The sequence below is a fragment of the Erythrolamprus reginae genome, chromosome 1 (genome assembly GCF_031021105.1).
Source record: "Erythrolamprus reginae isolate rEryReg1 chromosome 1, rEryReg1.hap1, whole genome shotgun sequence".
Classification (NCBI taxonomy): domain Eukaryota; kingdom Metazoa; phylum Chordata; class Lepidosauria; order Squamata; family Dipsadidae; genus Erythrolamprus; species Erythrolamprus reginae.
In genome coordinates this window covers 49,484,116-49,504,896 of record NC_091950.1, presented here as the reverse complement: position 1 = coordinate 49,504,896, position 20,781 = coordinate 49,484,116, and the positions used below count along the sequence as shown (strand labels likewise).

The 20,781-nt window shown below is 38.2% G+C and overlaps 1 protein-coding gene across 4 annotated transcripts in view; it reads left to right on the top strand.

The window, feature by feature from the left end:
- Window positions 1–20,781, top strand: part of RCOR1 (REST corepressor 1) — a 153,772-nt gene that overhangs the window by 91,737 nt on the left and 41,254 nt on the right. For all 4 annotated transcript variants that reach the window (XM_070752076.1, XM_070752095.1, XM_070752084.1 and 1 more), the window contains exons 4-6: window positions 4,255–4,307; window positions 9,926–10,087; window positions 12,722–12,840. In XM_070752076.1, coding sequence (XP_070608177.1) covers window positions 4,255–4,307; window positions 9,926–10,087; window positions 12,722–12,840 — 334 coding nt within the window. The remainder of the gene's footprint in view (window positions 1–4,254; window positions 4,308–9,925; window positions 10,088–12,721; window positions 12,841–20,781) is intronic.

Sequence of the window (20,781 nt, the reverse complement as noted above, 5' to 3'; positions counted from 1 at the left end):
TAAGGCTACAAACTCCCAGCTATCTTTATTCCCCCTTCCCTATCCCCCAGCTCCACTGAAGCTCCAAGATGGCTCTGGTCATGTTAGCTTCAGGGTTGACACTAAGAGTTTCTCGCCCTTTTAGAGAGAAATATAACCCATTGTAAGCTATTCTGTACATTATTTGTAGGCAAAAGTTTTCAAATTCAGACCTTTCTATTTCCATTTAAAAGGTTCTCAGGCAGAAAAGCTGGAAGTTTTTTTTTCCTCAGACAGCAATGATAGACTAATTTGTTTAAAGCCAGTTTTCATTATTTTAGAATGTATTTTTGAGAAGTAAGACTTTGCTGTTATATAATATTCTAGATTTATTTTGTATGTTGGTACATGACATTGGTTTTTAGTTTGCCTATAGCTTTGGAGAGATCAGATGTTAATAGTATTAAACACACTTCCTGTTGTCTGTCTTTTTAAGTATTGCAACTGGCAACTCTACTAGTTGCAGAATAAATAATAGAGAAAAGCACTTGTGTTCAGATAAAACAGAAAGAAAATGCTATATAAATGTTGCAAATGATTAAAATATGTAATGTTCAAAGTCATTCCAATGCAGCTAGCTAGGGGAAAATTCATGAGAATTGACTGGGTTATATTAAAGGTATATATTAAAAGCTCTTGATTTTTTTATCCGTTAGAATAGCTACTAAATGCCCTTACAGATAGTCCTAAATTTACAGCAATCCATTAGTGACTATTCAAAGTTATAATGGCACTGAAAAAAGTGACTTATGACCATTTTTTATGGTTACAACCTTTGTAACAACCCCATGATATGGGATAAAAAATCAGAGGCTTGTCAACTAGTTCAGACTTATGACCGTTGCTGTGTCTCATCATCATGTGAAAACCTTTTGCAGTCTTCTGACAAAAAAGTCATTGGGGAAGCCATATTCACTTAAAAAGCAGGTTACTAACTTATCAACTGCAGCGATTCACTTAACTGCTGTGGCAAAAAAGATTGTAAAATTGGGCAAAACTCACTTAACAAATGTCTCACTTAACAAAAACGTTGGACTCCTTTGCAGTTGTAAGTGGTGGACTACCTGTACTATACCATAGATGAGTAAACATTTAAAAAAATCTAAAGGCGCCATACAGATCATAATCAAAAATTGCCCGTGCACATGAAATTCAATTCAATTTATTAGATTTGTATGCCGCCCCTCTCCGAAGAGGGCTGCCCAGTGCACTGGAACCCGTAGGAGCAAGGGGCAACGGCTCCATGTGCCCAGAGAAATGTCTCTGCATGCTACTTGCGGCACATGTGCCATAGGTTCGCCATCAGAGCATGAATGAATGTCTCCAGATAAAGTCACTACTGGTACATCAGCCAGTATTATTATTATTTTTTTTAAAAGGCTGTGATGGAATCAGTTGTTAATTCTGTTCCTGCTTACCTTGTGAAGTAAACTTGGGGTTTTAAGTTATGAAGGCATTTTAATGCAAAGCTGCTATTATATTTTGTTATCTGTCACAAATTTTTTATATGCATTTTTAAATTTCTTGATTAAATGGTAGAATCTGGGCACTTTAAAAAATGTGAACTTAAGTACTTGGGCAGATCTGTATTATGCCAATTTTAGTTCTTTGCACACACTCAAGTCTTTTCTTTTTGTTTAATCCTTACTGCTGCTTCAAATCTTGAGGAGAAACCATAAGCTGAAATGTTGGGCCGTGTGCACTGCAGTGTGGAATTAATGAGATGATACAAACCCTGCTTCTTTGCTATCACCCCAGTAAAAATCTGTTCATTCAGCTGACTCTTTTGGATTTGTTTCTGTGAGCTTGTGATGGTTAAAATTCTTTTCTTAAATGCAAATTTGTAATTTTGATTTGATGAGTGGCAGATTGTGTATAGATGAGATTTTATGCAGTTAGTGTAGGGTTGAAGGAGAAATTCCAGTCCTGTTGATGCTTCTTTCTACTACCGTGTTTCCCCGATAGTAAGGCAGTGTCTTACTATCTTTTTACCCCCAAAAGCCCCACTGTGTCTTACTTTGGGGGTATGTCTTACATTGTCCCGGGCACCGGGGCCGGCTCATCTTCGGGCGCGGGGAGCTGCCGGAAAGGAGGCGGGCGCCGACCTCGACATTCGGCGGGTTGCGGGGAGCATCCCCTCGCCGCTCCCGGCAATGTTTCTCGGCAGGGGAGGCCAACTCCGCGGCGACACGGACGCTCGGCTGGCTGGCTAAAGGCAGGTCAAGGGGTGGATGGGCAGTCAAAAAGGGTGAGCGGCCGCTGCTGTGCCCTCCTTCGCCGGCCTCCTTTCCGGCAGCTCCCTGCGCGCCCCTCGCCTTCGCTCGCCACGGCGCCACCGCCTCTTCCCCTGCCGAGGCTCAGCTGCAAGCGGCCAGCGAGGCCGAGCGGCTCTGAGGTGAGCGGAAAGGAGGCGGGCGAAGGAGGGCGCAGCTCCGGCCGCTCGCCTCGGAGCCGAGCAGCCTCGCTGGCCGCTTGCAGCTGAGCCTCGGCAGGGGAAGAGGCGGTGGCGCCGCGGCGAGCGAAGGCGAGGGGCGCGCAGGGAGCTGCCGGAAAGGAGGCTGGTGAAGGAGGGCGCAGCTCCGGCCGCTCGCCTCGGAGCCGCTCGGCCTCGCTGGCCGCTTGCAGCTGAGCCTCGGCAGGGGAAGCGGCCAGCGAGGCCGATCGGCTCCGAGGCGAGCGGCCGGAGCTGCGCCCTCCTTCACCAGCCTCCTTTCCGGCAGCTCCCTGCGCGCCCCTCGCCTTCGCTCGCCGCGGCGCCACCGCCTCTTCCCCTGCCGAGGCTCAGCTGTAAGCGGCCAGCGAGGCCGCTCGGCTCCGAGGCGAGCGGAAAGGAGGCGGGCGAAGGAGGGCGCAGCTCCGGCCGCTCGCCTCGGAGCCGATCGGCCTCGCTGGCCGCTTGCAGCTGAGCCTCGGCAGGGGAAGAGGCGGTGGCGCCGCGGCGAGCGAAGGCGAGGGGCGCGCGGGGAGATTGGAAGCAATGTCATCGCCCCCCCCGCAATACCGTTTATCTACCGTGTTTCCCCGAAAGTAAGACATATGTCTTACTTTCGGGGTATGGCTTATATAAGCCGACCCCCCTGAAACCCCCCATATGTCTTACAATCGGGGGGGTCTTACTATCGGGGAAACACGGTAGTAGGAAGTTTGCTCTTCCTTTTCCTTCTTCAACTACAAGACAGACATACAGGGATTTTCTTCTTTGTCTTTGGCCACTTGTATTAGTTACAATAATGACTAAGAAACTGATATACCATGACTGCAACAATATCTCAATACCTGAAACTATTGAGCCTTTTTGATTTACAAAAATCTCACATTGTTTTTGTTATCTATGAATGGTTTATTCTGTATTACTACAGTTGGATGTACTACAGTCTAGAGAGATCCCCCCCCCTTTGTTAAACAAGCATATTTAGCTAAATTTGTTGATCAATCTTAAGATAGCAGTTCTTATATTTCCTAAGGACATTTTTTCATCTGCAGATTTAAACATGTCCCAGAAGAGTTGGCTATTCCTTGCCAATAGACCACTGGAAATGTCTAGCCCCTGTTGCTCCTGAAAAGTCCAGCTTGGCTCCATCTGTGAACAAATAGCAGCAGGATGCTCTGTTCTTTTTTCCCTTTTTTTCTTTTTTGCGTTTTGGAAGAACACATAAAACCAGCTGCCAGGTACTCTAGCGCAAAAGAAGATATGCCATGGCTCTATTCATCTACTAGGAAGTTAAGAGTTGTGGATGAAGTTGTACTGAAGGGATAGAGTTAGATTGGTCCACTTTATTCAATCAGATAAAGTATCAAGATTATGAAATGTTTAACACGAGTACTTGCATTTTTCCTCCCTCTTCCTTTCCCCTATTTTGCATGTTGTATTTTTTTATAAACTGGAAATTTGACTGTTGAAACTATTATAATTTGTAGAGTGGCTAGTAATTATTAGACAACATATTAATGTTAACATTATCTCATTCTGGTATATGCATAAGGGAATAGAATTACAACATGCGTGTGCTTATCTTTATAGCATCTTCAAACTGGAAACGTTTGGTTAACAAATCCTAAATAAGACAGGTTATAAGTTGGCTTCATGTATTTGATTTCGGAGCTATAGCCATAGTTTTTAAGCTTCCAAAAGTTTTTATTATCTAAATGTAATTGTTACCTTTACTACATGATAAATAATTTCTTTTCCTTTATAGATTTGTTTTTCTAATTTTTATTTTTATTTTCTATTCTCAGTGGATGAATACATTGCTATCGCAAAAGAAAAACATGGGTACAACATGGAACAGGTAATAAACAGTTAGAAAATGTTTAAATGTATTCTTTCCCCTTCTCCAGCTGTGATGGAGGTGGGTTTTTTGACAATTTGGTTTATTGTTTTCGGTAAATACAAAATATGATGTAAAAGAGAAACAGAAGTAACTATAGAGACTTTCAATATGCTGATTTTGGCTTTAGGTGATTTTTATTAACCATGTTACTGTATTTTTAGCGTACATGTGATATTTGCATATATAGCACTTTATGCAGTCATTTTAATTCTGCCTATTCAAAATGTCAAGCTGGACTCTTACACAAAAAACTTGATTAAACCATGTATGCAGAAAGTAAATGAGCTCTTCCGGGAAGCTCAATAAAAGAGACAGCCAAAGACAGGGCCGGTTGTGCAGCGGAAGCTGAATGATGATTTTATGTATAAACACCGACTTATATTTATTTCTGAATAATAAGGAAAAAAATGCACTACCCTGATAAATGTAGATAATTATTTCAAATAGAATGTTCATTTTAAGTTTTTTAAAAATGTCAAATTAGAATTTTTAATAGCTGCCTGGTCAGATGTAGCATAAAATAGACCTTCTGATTTATAAACAAAGCAAGGTCACTTATGAAGTTTGAGAAGACTTTCTATAGAAAATTTCAAGAGAAGATTTCCTAAACAGACCTAAACATATATGTTGTGAGTGCCCATACCCATAATTCAATGCCTGGGGAGGGCAAAAACAGCTCCCCCCGAGGCCCTCCGGAGGCCAGAAATGGCCTGTTTCCCAACTTCTGGTGGGTCCAGAAGGCTCATGTTTTGCCCTCCCTAGGCTCCAAAGGCTTCCCTGGAGCCAGGGGAAGGGAAAATGCTCTCTCCCATCCCCCTGGAGGCTCTCTGGAAGCCGAAAACATTCTTCCAGAGCCTCTGTGTGAGCCAAAAATCAGCAGATCGGCACTCACATGCATATATGAGCTGAATTAGGGCAATGGCTTATGTGCCAGCAGATATGGCTCCGTGTGCCGTAGGTTCGCCATCACTTCCCTAGGTTTTAAGAATTGTCTTCATACATTTTGAGACCAAATGGGTTTCAGATGGATGGGAAACCTATTCTGTGCCTCTCTGCCCCGGGAACAATGTGGTGTTGAAAGGTGAAGGAAGAGCGAGCTGGCAGCCAGGCACAAGTGTGCCCAATTTTAAACCATCAATTTTGTGTTGCTTTAATGTCACACACTTTAAGTTATAGATAGTCCAGCTCACCCATGACCTTACCTAAAGTGATGTACAGCTGTTATCAAGCTCCTGTCCCTTTCTAATTTTCTTTTAATTAAAAAAAATGAATTGCATTCAGCAAATTGCCAGTCTCAAGTTATATTTGCAGTAATGCATGCATTTAGAGTTCAGAAGAATTTCATTGACATCAGAGATTGCATAGACCCCCACTGGATTTGCATTGTTTGGTTTGCCTTCTCTTTGGATGTTCTAAGATTGGCTGAACTCCCTATAGCCATGACTTTGTGAGAGTGCCCACCATGTGTTCTCAATAGTCTAAATGAACTTCTAATACATAAAAGTTGGAAGTTTTTAGACACTTGGAAGTGCTTCTTTTTAGCCTTTTTGTTTTTCTTGCCAACTGCTCTGTTTCCCTCACTCTGAGTCGGAGCTTATTTCTCATGTAAGAGTTCTAATGTCGGGTCAGGAAAGTACTTGGGTGTGTGTGGAAGAGTAGAATAACAGAATAGATGGTAAAGGAGGGTGAAAGATAATGGAAGGATCAAGAGGTCAGTAGATGGACAAATGTGATATGTGTTAGTGTTTATTTGTGGACTGACTGGAGGAACAGAACTGAATAGCATTTTCTCACATATTGACCTTACCCTCTGTCAATAATGTGGTTCCTAAATGCTTTCCACTAAAACAACACAGCTCTTGGCTACAAAATGTTCGCTTGCCCCTGTGTCCCTCCAGACATAAAAGCAACAACTTGAATCAGTATGGTCAGTAATAAGGGATATTGGAAGCTATAGTTAAACAAAAGCTGGTCCACTGTAGTGCGTTTTCTTATTCTGATATAATAATGTATTATAATTTAGCTAACACAGTTAAAAGAAATAAGCTTTATATGCATCTGAATTCTTTTCTTTCTCAATTTTTAAATCTGTCTAAAGAAAAGATTTTTGGGAAGCCATTCCTATTTGAAACACTGGAAAATAACCCATGTAAAGGACCTGTAATTTGTCTTTGATCGTTCAAGTTCTTCTAAGATATTGGCCTCTGAGATCACTGAAGCTGAATCCCTACAGCTGGAGGCAATGCTATATCCACCTATAGTATTACATTGTGAGGTGTCTTTTGAGAAAACTGAACAGAAGTATCTATTCAAATGGTCAGCAACCTCCTTATTCCCATCAATGTGTGTATTATCTCCAGTACTAAGCTTTGTGATGCTGCAGTTTTTCTTCTTCCTATCACTAATATATCTGAAAAAAGTTTTATCCCCCTTCTTCACAGATTTGGCAATTTCTTCCTCTTTTGAGGCTTTAGCAGCATATATTACCAGTTTCGCCTTCTTCTGTCTCATTTTATACACCTCTCTGTCAGCTATACTTCCAGACTCTTTATACCTCCTATAGACAGACTTTTTTTCATTGACTATAGCCCTTACATCATTACTAAACCATAGTGGTTTCTTCTTCCTTTTACATATAGTTATTTTCCTTACATACAGTCCAGTGGCTTTTAAGATGGTCTTTTTTAATACAGTCCACTGGGTGCTTGCTCCTGCCATTTTATCCCTGCCCTTTAATTCATTATTTAAATATTTCCCCATTTTATTGAAATTTGTTTTTTTTTAAAAAATCTAATACTTTGGTTGTAGTATAGGATTGCTTACAATCAGTTTTTACATCAAACTGCAAACATAGGTGGTCACTGCAACCTAAGTTTTCTCCCACATTAACCTCTGAAACCCGGTTCCCATTCGTAAAAACTAAATCTAGAATATTCTCCCCTCTAGTTGGTGTCTTAACCAGCTGTGCCAGCTGCTCCTGTAAGGGCCTCTACTATATTCTTACTTTTGCAGGTAAGGGCAGTAGGAATATTCCAGTTAACATCAGGCATGTTGAAATCACCCATAATCACAATATCTCCTTTTAGTGCCATTTGGGTAATTTCATCCACCATCTTGTTATCATAATCCTCAGATTGCCCTGGAGGCCCATAGATCACCCCAGTTCTAATGACAGAACCCTCTTTAGTTTGCATGCAAACCCAGAGAGTCTCCAGATCTTTACATGTATTTTGAATTAGTGTTGTTTTTAGACTTTCCTTAACATAAATGGCTACTCCACCTCCCCTTCTCTCTACTCTATCCTTCCTATACAATGTATATCCTGGTATGGATATTTCCCATTCATTGAAGTCCTTAAACCATGTCTCTGTTACTGCAAACAGATCCAAATTATCTCTAGATATTATGGGCATTAACTCACAGAGCTTGTTCAAGCTTCGAGCATTCGTGCACATTACCCAAGGAACATTGTTATCATTATTTGTTTGTCCCTTATCCTCAACAACTACATCTATTTCATTTACAGCTCCCTTTTCATAAATTTCAACAAACTGATTTATCCTCGTTGATAGGGACAGAAATCATCCACATCGGTTACATCTCTGTCCCCTTTACCTAGTTTAAATGCCTGTCCCAAAAAGTTCTGAACTCACCAAGCACCTGGGTACCTCTGTTTGATGGATGATGGATGCACCTGGGTACCTCTGTATGATGGATGATGGATGTATGATGGATGCAAACCATCCCTCTTAAACAACTCCCTGTTAGACTACCTACTAACATCATGACTAACATATCCCAAACCTTCAGCTTTACACCACTGCCTTAACCACTCATTAAACTCTGCAATACAAGTTGTTTTATCCTCCTTGCCACAAACCAGTAACACCTCTGAGAAAGTCACTGAATTAGTTATTCTGCCCAGCTCCACACTAAGACATTGGAAATCTCTTTTTACTCGATTAACATTTCTCTGGGACAAATCATTTGTGCCAAGATGCACCACAACATCAACGTTATTATCTTTACTTAACAGCCTTCACAATATTTGTAATCCACCTTCTGTCCCTGCTGGCAGTGGCCCCTGGGAGACACTTCATTCAGCCTCACCACATCCTTACTCTGTCCCAAATCAACACCTCTAACAGTATGTAGAATACTTTCAATAAATCATGCTAAGAAAATGCCAAGAAGGAAACTCCCTAGATGTTTAACAATGACAATATAATGACGTGGATAGGACCACATATTTTTTAAGCAGTAATCTTTTCTTTTCCTTCCTTTTTTTCTTCATAACAAAATTGGTTTGGAGGACTGGGAAACTCCAGGGGCACAGTTATCATTTCACTTTGAATTATCTGAGTCAAAGTCTTAGTCCAATGTATCTGGATTCTCTATATGACTGCAGAAAGTAAGAATTGTTCAGCTAAATACTTTAGCTATTGATTGAAGCAGGAAATTTTACTTGAGTAAGCCTGAATGTCTGCTTAATTTTATTTAAATAAGTAACCCCTTTTCATATGGATTCATTGATTTGCAGAATTAAATATATTTGCAGAAACTGTGTTGTGTACTAGAATAGAGCTATCTATCTTTTTGTGCTGCTCTGTACAGGAATTAACAGATTGAAATTAGGTTAAAATTTAGAATAGAGTGGGGTTTCCAGATAGTCACACTCTTCAAAAATATCCCAATGAAACAGAATAGTATTTTGCTTAATTAACCAAATAAAATGTCTCCATAATATAGAACAAAGGTATTTCTTCATTAGTTTATGTTCACAATTAAAAGTTGCAAGCATTTTTGAGGATTCTTTTGGTTGGGGGTTTTTTTTTTTGCAAAGGTGATCATTCTCACAGAATGTTCAGTTTTCTTTCAAAATGTACAGGGCTATTTCATAACTACATTATATTATTAAGTTGCAGTTTAACAAGTCAGTGATGATGTCTGATACTGTATCAACTGTAGACTTAATGTTCCAAGTCACAATGATGTCAAAATGATGCAGTTATTTGCACCAGTGGCCTCAAGACTACACACACACACCCTGGAAGACCATGGATACTCACCATACAATAATGATTGGTAGAGAACAAAGTGTTCTTCACAGCATTCAGACCCTTTTGTGTACTTTGCAGCATTTCTAGATTGAATTGTCCTGTATTATTCATCACTTCAAAAGAAAGCACTGTAATATATTTATTTGTTTGAATTTGTGTGCCGCTCAATTCTCGTCAAATGTATGAGATTGCAAATGCAAAGGCCTTGACCAGGGGTCTCCAAACTCAGCCCACAATATAACAGTGCTTATAAAGAGTCCTATGCCTTCAAGTTCACAAGTCCTTAAACCACACAGGGAATCTCTGTGTTGCTTCCTTCTGTCACTGTATTTTTCTGAGTAGTAAGAATGTGGTGTATAGCTGTTGTTGCAGAGAACAATTGGGAAGTATCTAAAACAGACCAGACCACTAAAACCTGTTCTATGATTAGCCATTTTTAATGTAAACATACCAGAATTATTACTGTTTTCCTTTAATTTTGGGCTTTTCTTTCTGCTCCATCTTCTCCCATTGTAGGCCCTTGGGATGCTGTTTTGGCACAAACATAACATCGAGAAATCCCTGGCAGATTTACCCAACTTCACCCCCTTCCCAGACGAATGGACAGTTGAAGACAAAGTATTGTTTGAACAAGCTTTCAGTTTCCATGGGAAAACCTTTCATCGAATTCAGCAAATGGTAAGGATCATCAAGTGTATGAGATTGCAAGTACAAAGACCTTGACCAGGGGTCTCCAAACTCGGCCCACTTTACGACTTGTGGATTTTAACTCCCAGAATTCCCCAGTCAGCAAAGCTGGTTGGGGAATTCTGGGAATTGAAATCCACAAGTCTTAAAGTGAATGATTTTGGAGACCACTGGTTTTGACTTAAAAACAAAATGAGGGAGTTAAAATGTATTTTAATGATTAGCTTTTATTATCCAAATACATGTATCTCCATTTTATCCTTGTTTATTATTTACAAAGTTCATCCTGCAAGCATCCAATATTGATGATAACCAGGAAAAAGAATGGACTGAGTGAATTTGGGAGATGATAACGTGGTCTATTAGAAACTTCTCATTGTACACAATAAATAGTGTCTGCATATTAGCAATATAAAGGACCATTTCATTATAAATTTTTTGTAGGTCTCTAATAGCGAAAATAATGTCAGATTATTTTTCCATTGTTGTTTGGTAAAATCAACAGTACATGGAATGTTTTGTAGTAATGGGCTGTCAAAAGATTCCATACTTTCAGAATGTAACGCCATACATGTTTGTATATCTGAGAACCTTAGTAGTAGGCCGGATTAAGCAATTTTCTGGGATAAAACCCAAAGAAAAGGTGGTAGAAGTTTGAGATGTTTAAATATCAGTTTTACTTGCATTTAATCTTTTATCATCTGAGTGACAGAAGCACTGAAAACATTCTCTTTCCTCCAGATCTGTTTTTGTATGAAGATATTTTAAAGAATAAAATGTTTTATATTGATAATCAGTGGAGTTTAAGGGGAATCTGCAAGTTGTTAATTGGATGAAATAATTACATTTCCTCTTTTTGTGGCCAAGATGTCCTATTTAGTACTGTGCCTTTAAGGACTTTTTCCAGTTTTCAAACCAGCAAATTGGTTTGTTCTGGGTTATTGAATGTTTTAAAGAGTTAAAGAATCCGGCTTCTGATATCCATAATAACAGTCTTATTCAAGACTAAGCTGTCCCTCTTTTGAGGATAATTTGATTTGAATATCTGTGCATGGTTGGATTCCATGGTCTAAATTACCCTTTCCATCCCTGTGATTCTATGACATGACCTATGATTCTGCTGCTGATTTGCCTTCTTATAGCATACAGCTAGTCCTTTAATAGGCAGGAAATAATCTTACGGCATAAAATATTTTTGTTATACGAGTTTTTATGAAAAAAATATATTATTGGAAGAAAAGGAATGTCTTATGACACTTCACTTAACACATTCCAAATTTAAAAAATGATTTTTTGGTTACTAGATAGGAAATTATTCCATACTGGATTATTTTTCTTTTCCGGTACAACTTTCTAGAAAAAACAAGTATTAATTGAATTCAGGCAGTCCTCCAAATCATAGTCTGGAAGATAAATGAAGTGGAAAATGCAGTGATTCTCTCTGAGACGTGCCATTACTTGCTGTTTACTGTTAATAGTTACTTTTGTTTGTCATAATGTCTACATTTGTCTGGGGCATCATATCATGTTGGCTCAGCGGTTAAGACTCTGGGCTTGTTGGCTGAAAGTGCTCCGTGACATCATGACGGCTGCATGACAGGGAAATGTCTCTGGTTGGTGCTGATTCAGTGGCCTTGTAATGGAGATGACCACCACACCTTATCAGCATTGCTTATTGGAATAAGATCCGCAGGGACTCCTTTACCTTTTTTTTAAACCTCCATTTGCTATCTGTACTTAGCACTGTATTTATTGAAATGACTTAGGAACTAGAATTCCTGGAATTGGAATGTGCAGAATGTCAAATAGACAACTGTCATCTCTCACATCTCTCAAGTGGACAGCAAAGATGAAACATAAAAGAAAGAGGGACCAAAATTAAGGATGCATAAGATGAGTCAGCAGCCTAACCGATCAACTGTTGTAGCAGAGTCTTCAGAAGCTTCATCCTAGTTCTTATATCCTATGGGAATCTGACAGTATGCATTTATGTACATGTGCTTCTTGTTCAGCAGGTAGTCCTTGACTTACGACCTCAATTGAGCCCCAAATTTCTGTTGCTAAGTGAGACATTTGTTAAGTGAGTTTTGTTTCAATTTACAACCTTTCTTGCCACACTTGATAAGTGAATTACTGCTATGGTTAGTAACATGATTGTTAAGTGAATCTGGCTTTCCCATTGGCTTTGCTTGTCAGAAGGTCACAAAAGGGGATCACATGATCCTGGGAGAGTGCATCTGTCATAACTATGAGACTGTTGCCAAGCATCTGAATTTTGCATACATGACCATGGGGATGCCACAATAGTCATAAGTGTGAAAAACTATTAGTCATTTTTTTCAGTGCAATTATAACTCTGAATGGTCACTAAATAAATTGTTGTAAGTCAAGAACTACCTGTACCATATATTTTATTTTGTTATAGAATTCACACACAAAATAGTCTAGAATAAAAAATAGGTAGAGTTGCAGATTAATTCCCTGAAAGCAATGGGATGCTCTGTTTGAAATCCAAGGTACTAGTTACTAGTCTCTGCTCATAACTGGATCATAGCACAGAAGCATTACTATTGGACACATTTTTGCTATGTGTGCTTTTGTCAACAGTTACTTTGTGTTCCCCAGCTTCCTGACAAATCAATAGCAAGCTTGGTAAAGTTTTACTACTCCTGGAAAAAGACAAGAACCAAAACAAGTGTCATGGATCGGCATGCACGAAAGCAAAAAAGAGAACGGGAAGAAAGGTAGGCAGAGGCAATTGTGAATATGCACTTCACACATAACTTTTGATGAAATATTGAAGGCTTTTATGCTCCATATGCACATAACTCCTATTATCAATCAGATCACAGCCAAGTAGCTGATCTAATCTGACAGTTAGAATGGAACATTGTTTTTAAAGATCCACATAATTCTAATGGTTATTTCCCATGAGTTTAATAAGGTTCACTTTCTTTTGCATGAAGAATTAAAATATGGCAGCAACTTTTGAAGAATTTCTGAGGGTTGCAGGCAAGGCTTTCAGGACCCATTTGAACTGATGGAACCGTAATAAAATATAACAAAAATCTTTAAAATAAATCATGATTGTGGAAACCAACACCTTAAATATTAAAATGAGATCACATATCATCTTTACCCTGTACATCTTCAAGATCAATGACTTAAATATGTTTTACCTTGCTGGAGAGACATTCGATGTGTTTGATAAAAGTTCACCAAAGTCTACACCAAACTAGTGCCCTCTAGGTCATATGAGGATAGTAGGTTGGGTAAATCTGGATTATGCTACAATAATTTAGTTGTGCTTCTTTTTCTTTTTGTTAAAAACTAGTGCTTTGAAAATTAACACACAGCGAGGCTATCTCACTTTTCAGAACAGGCAAAAGAAAAGAGCTTGTAAACTGCTGACATTTTGGGTACAAATACTACTTTGTTTGTCTCCATCAGATATTTTTTTAAAAATTCCAAGCTTTATTTTTTAGTTTACTCTATTCTAGGAGTAAATAATAATGGATATAATTATATAATAGAATTATTATAATTTGTAAATCAAATATATAAATATTTACATATTAATTGGCTATATTCATTTGTAATTAAAATATTTTCTTAGAATAATTAACTTTGATATAAATAAGTGTGAATAGAAATTAAGATTAAGATTGGTTAAAACTATTTGAATTATGGTATTGATTTTGTGAGGTTGATTAATAATTGATAGTTATTAATTTAAGTTTTGTAGGACTTGCTTTCTTTATCTAAGTAATTTATCTTTTCTTCTCTCATATATAGTACTTTATTATAGCAAAGATAGTAGAATTTGATATAAGTATAATAATTATATATTGAGATAATTGATAAAATTGTACATTTATAGAAAATATTAGAACCGTGGAGAAAGGTAAAAGAGAGGTGACAATGTGGGAATTGTGGAGAACGTGTTTAAAAATGACAAGTATGTCTAACCTCATAAGGGCAGAGGCAGGAAGAAGGTCAATAAATCAATCCACGTTTGCAATTTCTAGTCCCTCATCGCAAAGATCTGTTGAAAATAGACATGATCGAAACAGGGTCCTAAATATGTTAAAGGGTTAAATAAGGTCCAGGAGGGAAGTGAACATAAGAACAAGGGGACACAATCTGAAGTCAGTTGGGGGAAAGATCAAAAGCAACATAAGAAAATATTATTTTACTGAAAGAGTAGTAGATCCTTGGAACAAACTTCCAGCAGACGTGGTTGGTAAATCCACAATAACTGAATTTAAACATGCCTGGGATAAACATATATCCATCCTAAGATAAAATACAGAAAATAGTATAAGGGCAGACTAGATGGATCATGAGGTCTTTTTCTGCCGTCAGTCTTCTATGTTTCTATGTAAGATATGATGCTGAGAGACATCAAGCTCCTATAAAGATCTACAGGCAATGTTATTACAGATGCAGGAAACTATTATTAAAAACCATAAAGACATTAAGAGAGAAATAGAGGAAGTTCAAAGTGATACAGGGGAATTAAAAGAAAGTATGCAAACTATGGAGGAAAAATTTGAAATGTTTCAGCAACAGAGGTTGAAGAATGAATAAAGGCTTCAAGAGAAGGAGAAAAAGATGGACCTAGAACATAAGAGAATGAACGGAATGAGTGAGAGACTGACCCAAGCTAATAAAGACTGTGAGACAACTGTAATTCTTCTTGAGTCTGAAAAAGAGAATCATTACCTACACTTCAAAATTTAAAAGAAGAAAAAAGGGTGAGCATTTACCCGACATAATATCAGAAATTTTGGGAAAAGTATTGGGCACAGAGAAAGAAGACGTTAACAGAAATGAATGAAATTTACAGCATATATACGGTGCCATAACCTGCACAAAGAAGTGCATATAATTTGTCAAAAAAATCAATAAGATGAAATTCTACATCCCAGAGACAACCCAGTCGAATATAGAGGGAGGCAACTGGTGGTTTTGAAATAAGTATCCAAAAGAGTCAGGATCTGAGAAAACCTTACCAATTTTTGACTGCCAAACTGATTAAGCACAATGTTAACTTTAGGTGATTAATACCTGTAGGTGTAATGGTTTCTTGGCAGGATAGGAGGATAAGGATCGATACAATCGAAAAAGCTGAATAATTCTATTTTTAAAAAGAATTGCTAATGAAAAGGAAATGGAAGACAGAGAAATAAGAGAAGAGGGTGAAATAAGACTGAAAGGAATGAAAATGACTGACATACAGAATAGGGAAAGGCAGGAAGAGGTGATAAAGATAATAGAAAAGATAAGGAATAAAGACGACAGAGTTGAAGAACCAAAAGAAATCAGAACCACGAGGGCAGCCAAATCAAAATACAGTAATACCTCATGATAAGAACTTAATTGGTGCAAGGAGGAGGTTCGTATGACGAAAGGTTCGTAAGATGAAACATTGTTTCCCATAGGAAACAATGTAAAGTCAATTAATCCGTGCAACCAAAAAAACCCCGCAAAAAAAACCTGCTTTCGGCGACTGCTGGGTAGCCGCGCGGCTGTTTTAAAAGGTGACAGCCAGCCTGGGGGGCTTCCCAGCACCCCCCCGAACCCGGGTTCAGGGTTCGGGGGGGTGCTGGAAAGCCCTCCAGGCCGGCTGTAACCTTTTAAAACAGCCGCGCCGCTTCCCAGCTGTCTCCTTAAGCCGAACGCGGAAGTTCGGCTTTGGCGTTCGGCTTCGGGAGACAGCTGGGAAGCGGCGCGGCTGTTTTAAAAGGTCGCAGCCGGCCTGGGGGGCTTTCCCAGATTTTTTCATTACACATGAAAACTAACTAACTAACTAACCACAAAAAAAAGAAAAGAAAAAAAGTCTTTAATAAAATAGTTAGATATTAATTTGACATAATAGCTTTACAGGAAGTGCATATAAGAAATATGAACATTAGCTGATAAATAATAAATTAGGGAAATATATACCTCTCTCAAAAGAAAAAAAAGGAGGTGTGATATTTTACATAAATGAAAACATTCCAGCAAATCTAATTTATAAGGATAAAGAAGGGAGAATATTAATAATTGAAATGGTAATAAATAGCAATCCAATAACTCTCATAAACATTTATGTTCCCAATGAGGAACAAGAAAGATTTTATAAAAACTGGAAAATAAAATTAGAGAGGTTGCAGGAAACAATATTTGTATTTTAGGAGATTTTAATAGCATAGTTGGCAGAGAATATGATTATAAAATTGGGAAAACAAGAAAATATGATAGGAGAATGCTACCAAGTTCTTTTTTTGATTTTGTAAAGGTATAGAACCTTAAAGATTGCTGGAGAGAAAGACACCAATAAAAATAACTTTACATACTACTCAAACAAGCATAGTTCCTGGTTGAGACTTGGACAACAATAAAATTAAATGTACGGATAGAAAATGTTGAAATAGAAATTAGCCTCTGTACACACCACAATGCAATTAGATTTAACTGGAAAGGAAATAAAAAAGAAACAAGATACACTTTAAAAAGGGCAATAGTGAAACATAAAGAATTTAAGCAGAGAATGAAAGAATTGGAATTTCCCTCCCAAGAAAATAAGAAAGAACATACTAACCTACAAAATCTCTGGTACACAGCCAAAGCACTAATGAAGGGACTGTAATAGCTTATATGGCTAAAGATTATAAAAAGAAAAAAAATATGAATTAGGGGCATTAGAGGAAGAGTATAGAAAACTAGAGAAAGAATTACAAATGTATCTGCAGAGATGAGACATTAAGCAGTAAATAATACTGATGATACATAAATTAAATTTAATGGAGAAAGAAGAATTAGCCCAGCAAATCAAGAGACGTTAGCAAAACTTTTTCGAAAACATGAACAAACCAGCCAAATGGTTAGCGAATCAATTGAAGAAGCAAAGAGAAAAAAGGTTGATTAGTAATTTTAAAAATGACAAAGGAATAGTATAATATGGAAGAGAAAAAGAAAATTATTCAGGATTTTTATGAAAATTTATATAAAAAATATAACCTCAATATAGGAGAAAAGACACAAATGGCTTTTAAAATGGCAACTCTCCCAAAGTTCCTGGAGACATAAAGAACATGCTAAATAAATAAATAACATTAGTAGAAGTGAAGGAGGCAATAAAAAGGCAAAACAATAATAAATCTCCAGGGCCAGATGGATTCCCAATTGAATGGTACAAAGAAATGCAAAATCAATTAGAAGAAACACTATTAGAGATATGTAACACAGAACTAAAAGAAGGCAAAATACCCACATCATAGAAGGAATCATTAATTCCAAAAGATTATACTGACCACACACTAATACAAAATGACAGGCCCATTTCCCTCTTAAATGCGGACTATAAGGTTTTTATTTCAATCATAGCCAAGAGATTAGAAAAATATTTAAATAGCTTTATGTATACAGATCAAAATGGGTTTCTGCTGAAAAGACAAATCAGAAATAATTTAAGGATGATTATTGACATTTTGGAGTATTATGCAAAACATAATGAAAAACAAAATTGCACTAATATTTTTAGATGTGCAAAAGGCTTTTGATAACGTTAATTGGGACTTTAGTTTAGAACAGCTTAAATACATGGAATTTGGACAAAATTTGATAAATGTTATCACTGCAATCTGTACAGAACAATTTGCAACTGTAATAATAAACGGAGAAGTAACATCAACATTTAAAATACAGAAACGAACCAGACAAGGATGCTCTCTTTCACCTTTACTATTCATTTTAACATTAGAAGTATTGGCAAGAATAATAAGGAACAATGATCAAATCAAAGTATTAGAAGTTAAGAAAGAAACATAAACTACAGGCATTTACGGATTATTTTATTTTTATCATAGAAGACCCAATGGAATCTGGTCAACCTCTTTTGGAAACATTGGATAGATATGGAGAGACTGCAGGACTAAAAATAAATAGTGATAAGACAAAAATGATTGTTAAAAATATGAATGAAAAGCAGAAAAATGAATGGAAAAATTGAATAGCCAGGTAACAAAGAAAATTAAATTAAATTTAGTCCAAGAGGATGCACATGAGTGGGGAGACCTTCCTCAAACGAGTATCCACCCACCCCAAGCACATCTTTGCTGCATTTTGGCCGAGCCTGGCCGCTTGTTTGAGGAAGATCTCCCTGCTCATGTGCATCCTCCTGGACTTGCCACAGCTGGCCAGGGGAGTCACAAGTAAGAGTGGGAATGCCAGTAGAGCTTTAGTGCAGGAGTGAAGCGTCACATTTGTGCCCAAGGTAGCGCTTGCCTCCTGCCACTTTGAGCTAGATCTTGCTGCTGCCATGCTCAGCTGAATAGTGTGGGTGGGGGCACATGGCAATGCGATAGCCGTAGGCTTAAGGCAGGAGTGAAGCAGTGCTGTACTTGCCTTCGTGCCACACACTCAAGGCACCCTCCTGCCACACAAGGGGGAAGAGTAGAGATGAAAGAGAGAGAAAGGGGAATTATGGGATCCCCTTTTCTCTCCCTTATTTCTCTATCTTTCTCATGCACATGTGCATATACAAGCAGGATACCCTCCTGGGCTAGGATCATGGGGCGGCAACAGCGACTCCTCCTCCACTGCCTCCACTGCACGCCCAGGTGAGTAGCCAGCTGCGCTATGGTGAAATACCAAAGCTCTTCTCTCTATGCATTTGGCAGCAGCGGCAGCTGCCCCTCCCTTCCTGAGCCTAGCGCCCCTTTTTTGCAATTCCATGTCCTTTGCAGGCAGCTCAGTGCCCCCTGCAGTCCCCTTCATGTCAGAGTGAAGTGCCACATTTCTGCTCAAGGCAGTCCTCTTCTCCCGCCCCTTTGGGCTGAAGCTCACACCCGTTGTGCTTGGGCAAAGAGCGGGGTGTGTGTGTATAGCTGAAGTGCAGGAGTGAAGAGAGAAGGGGGAGAAGGAGAGGAAAGAGAAAGTAATGAGAGGTAGAAGGGGGAAGAGAGAGAAATGAGAGCTGGAGGGGGAGAATGAGAGAGAGGAAAGCGAGGGAAACAGAAAGAAGGGGAAAAGGGAGATAAATTAGAGAGCTGGATGGGGAGAATGAGAGGGAAATAAACGAAAGAGAAGGGAAAAAGAAAGGAAGAATGAAAGAAAAAGAAAGAAAAGGGAAAGGGAGGAAAAAGAGAAAAATAGAAATGAGAGAGGGAGTGAGGCAGAGAGAGAGAGAGAGAGAGAGAGAGAGAGAGAGAGACCCATTTCCCTCAGAAAAAAACAGGATCTCAAAACCTGAATAGGCATAGCTGAGGGTCATTGGATTGGGTGGGAGTGATGTTGAGTTGGCCACGCCCACCCAGGTTTTGTGGCTCCCAGTGTTTTCTTCTCTGTGGGAAATGGGTCCAAATGGCTTTTTGAGTATTTGCAGAGCCCTGTTCTAGACTTTGTTATAATTTCCCCCCCATATTATTTTTTCAGTCATGTGTTCTATTCCTGGGCCAAAAATGCTCTATATGAAAAGATCTCTGTGAATTGTTGCTCTAACACTTTTATAGAGTATATTTAAGAATCTTTGATTAGTTTTAATAACTTAAGATATGAACAAACTCCTTGTTTTCTCCATACTATACCCACTCAGCATATAAGAAGAGGCGTTCAGGTAGGTGTCCAAAGCCTCTTTTCCTTTGTATTAATGCATCAGTCAACTTGTATCTCCAATAAACAAATTTCTTGTTCATCTAAACTATGATAATCAGCTTTGGAAGAAACCATTTAAAGTATTTTAAGTGTTGGTTTAAGGACCTAGATTGTTTTGGGAGTTGGTAGCCGCATGGGAAATTATGTTTAATTTGACTTCTGTATTTCATCTTATCTTCGTTATATATACCATGAAGGGGAACTTTATTTGAAGGATTAAATATTACTCATGATCAAGAACCATCATAACCTTTTTTAAATAAATCTTAAAATTTATCACAGGCAAAAGACTTAGTCATTTGTATTTTTAATTCTGAATAATAATTATACCAATGTCTTTTTTAATTGAAGGCTTACATCATATAAACTAAATTTTGAATGGGAATCGATTTAATAAAACTTGACTGTCTCCTGTGGGCTTTTTTCCCATGTATTCTGCTCATTGTGTAGAATTAAATTAGTCTCATAAATTTAATTTGATTTACAAGCAATTTGATATAGGTTTGCTCTTAAAGAATCCATGAAGATCTGCCAGAACTTGGACTTTATATTAATACTGTGTTATCTCAGTGCAGGAATATTGATTCAAAATACTCTGAGAGCTTGTTGCTATGGAGATGGTGATTCCATTTGTATAGTTTTGGGAAAGGGGCCAACCTGGCACATGTATGCTTGCATTCATAAACTACATTAACTGTAGGCTTAGGATGTACTTGGTTTGGTAATTGAAAGCCACATTCAGCACATGAGGAACAGCAAGGTACAAATATTTTAAACATTAAATAAGCTTGCAAGGAGGTCTGTTTTTGGTTTAATTTCTTGATAGCTGAAATTCATCAAACAAGTCAGTTTATTTAAAAACAAACATTAAGATTGGCACTGTTGTCCTTAAGATTGTGGTTGCCAATCACTGAAGGAAAAATCTGTGTAGAATTGATAATTATACTGTTTCTTTTAATACTAATAACCACATCTTCCTAGGTCCCTGATGGCAAACCTATAGCACACATTCCAGAGGTGGCATGTAGAGGCCTCTCTGTGGGCAT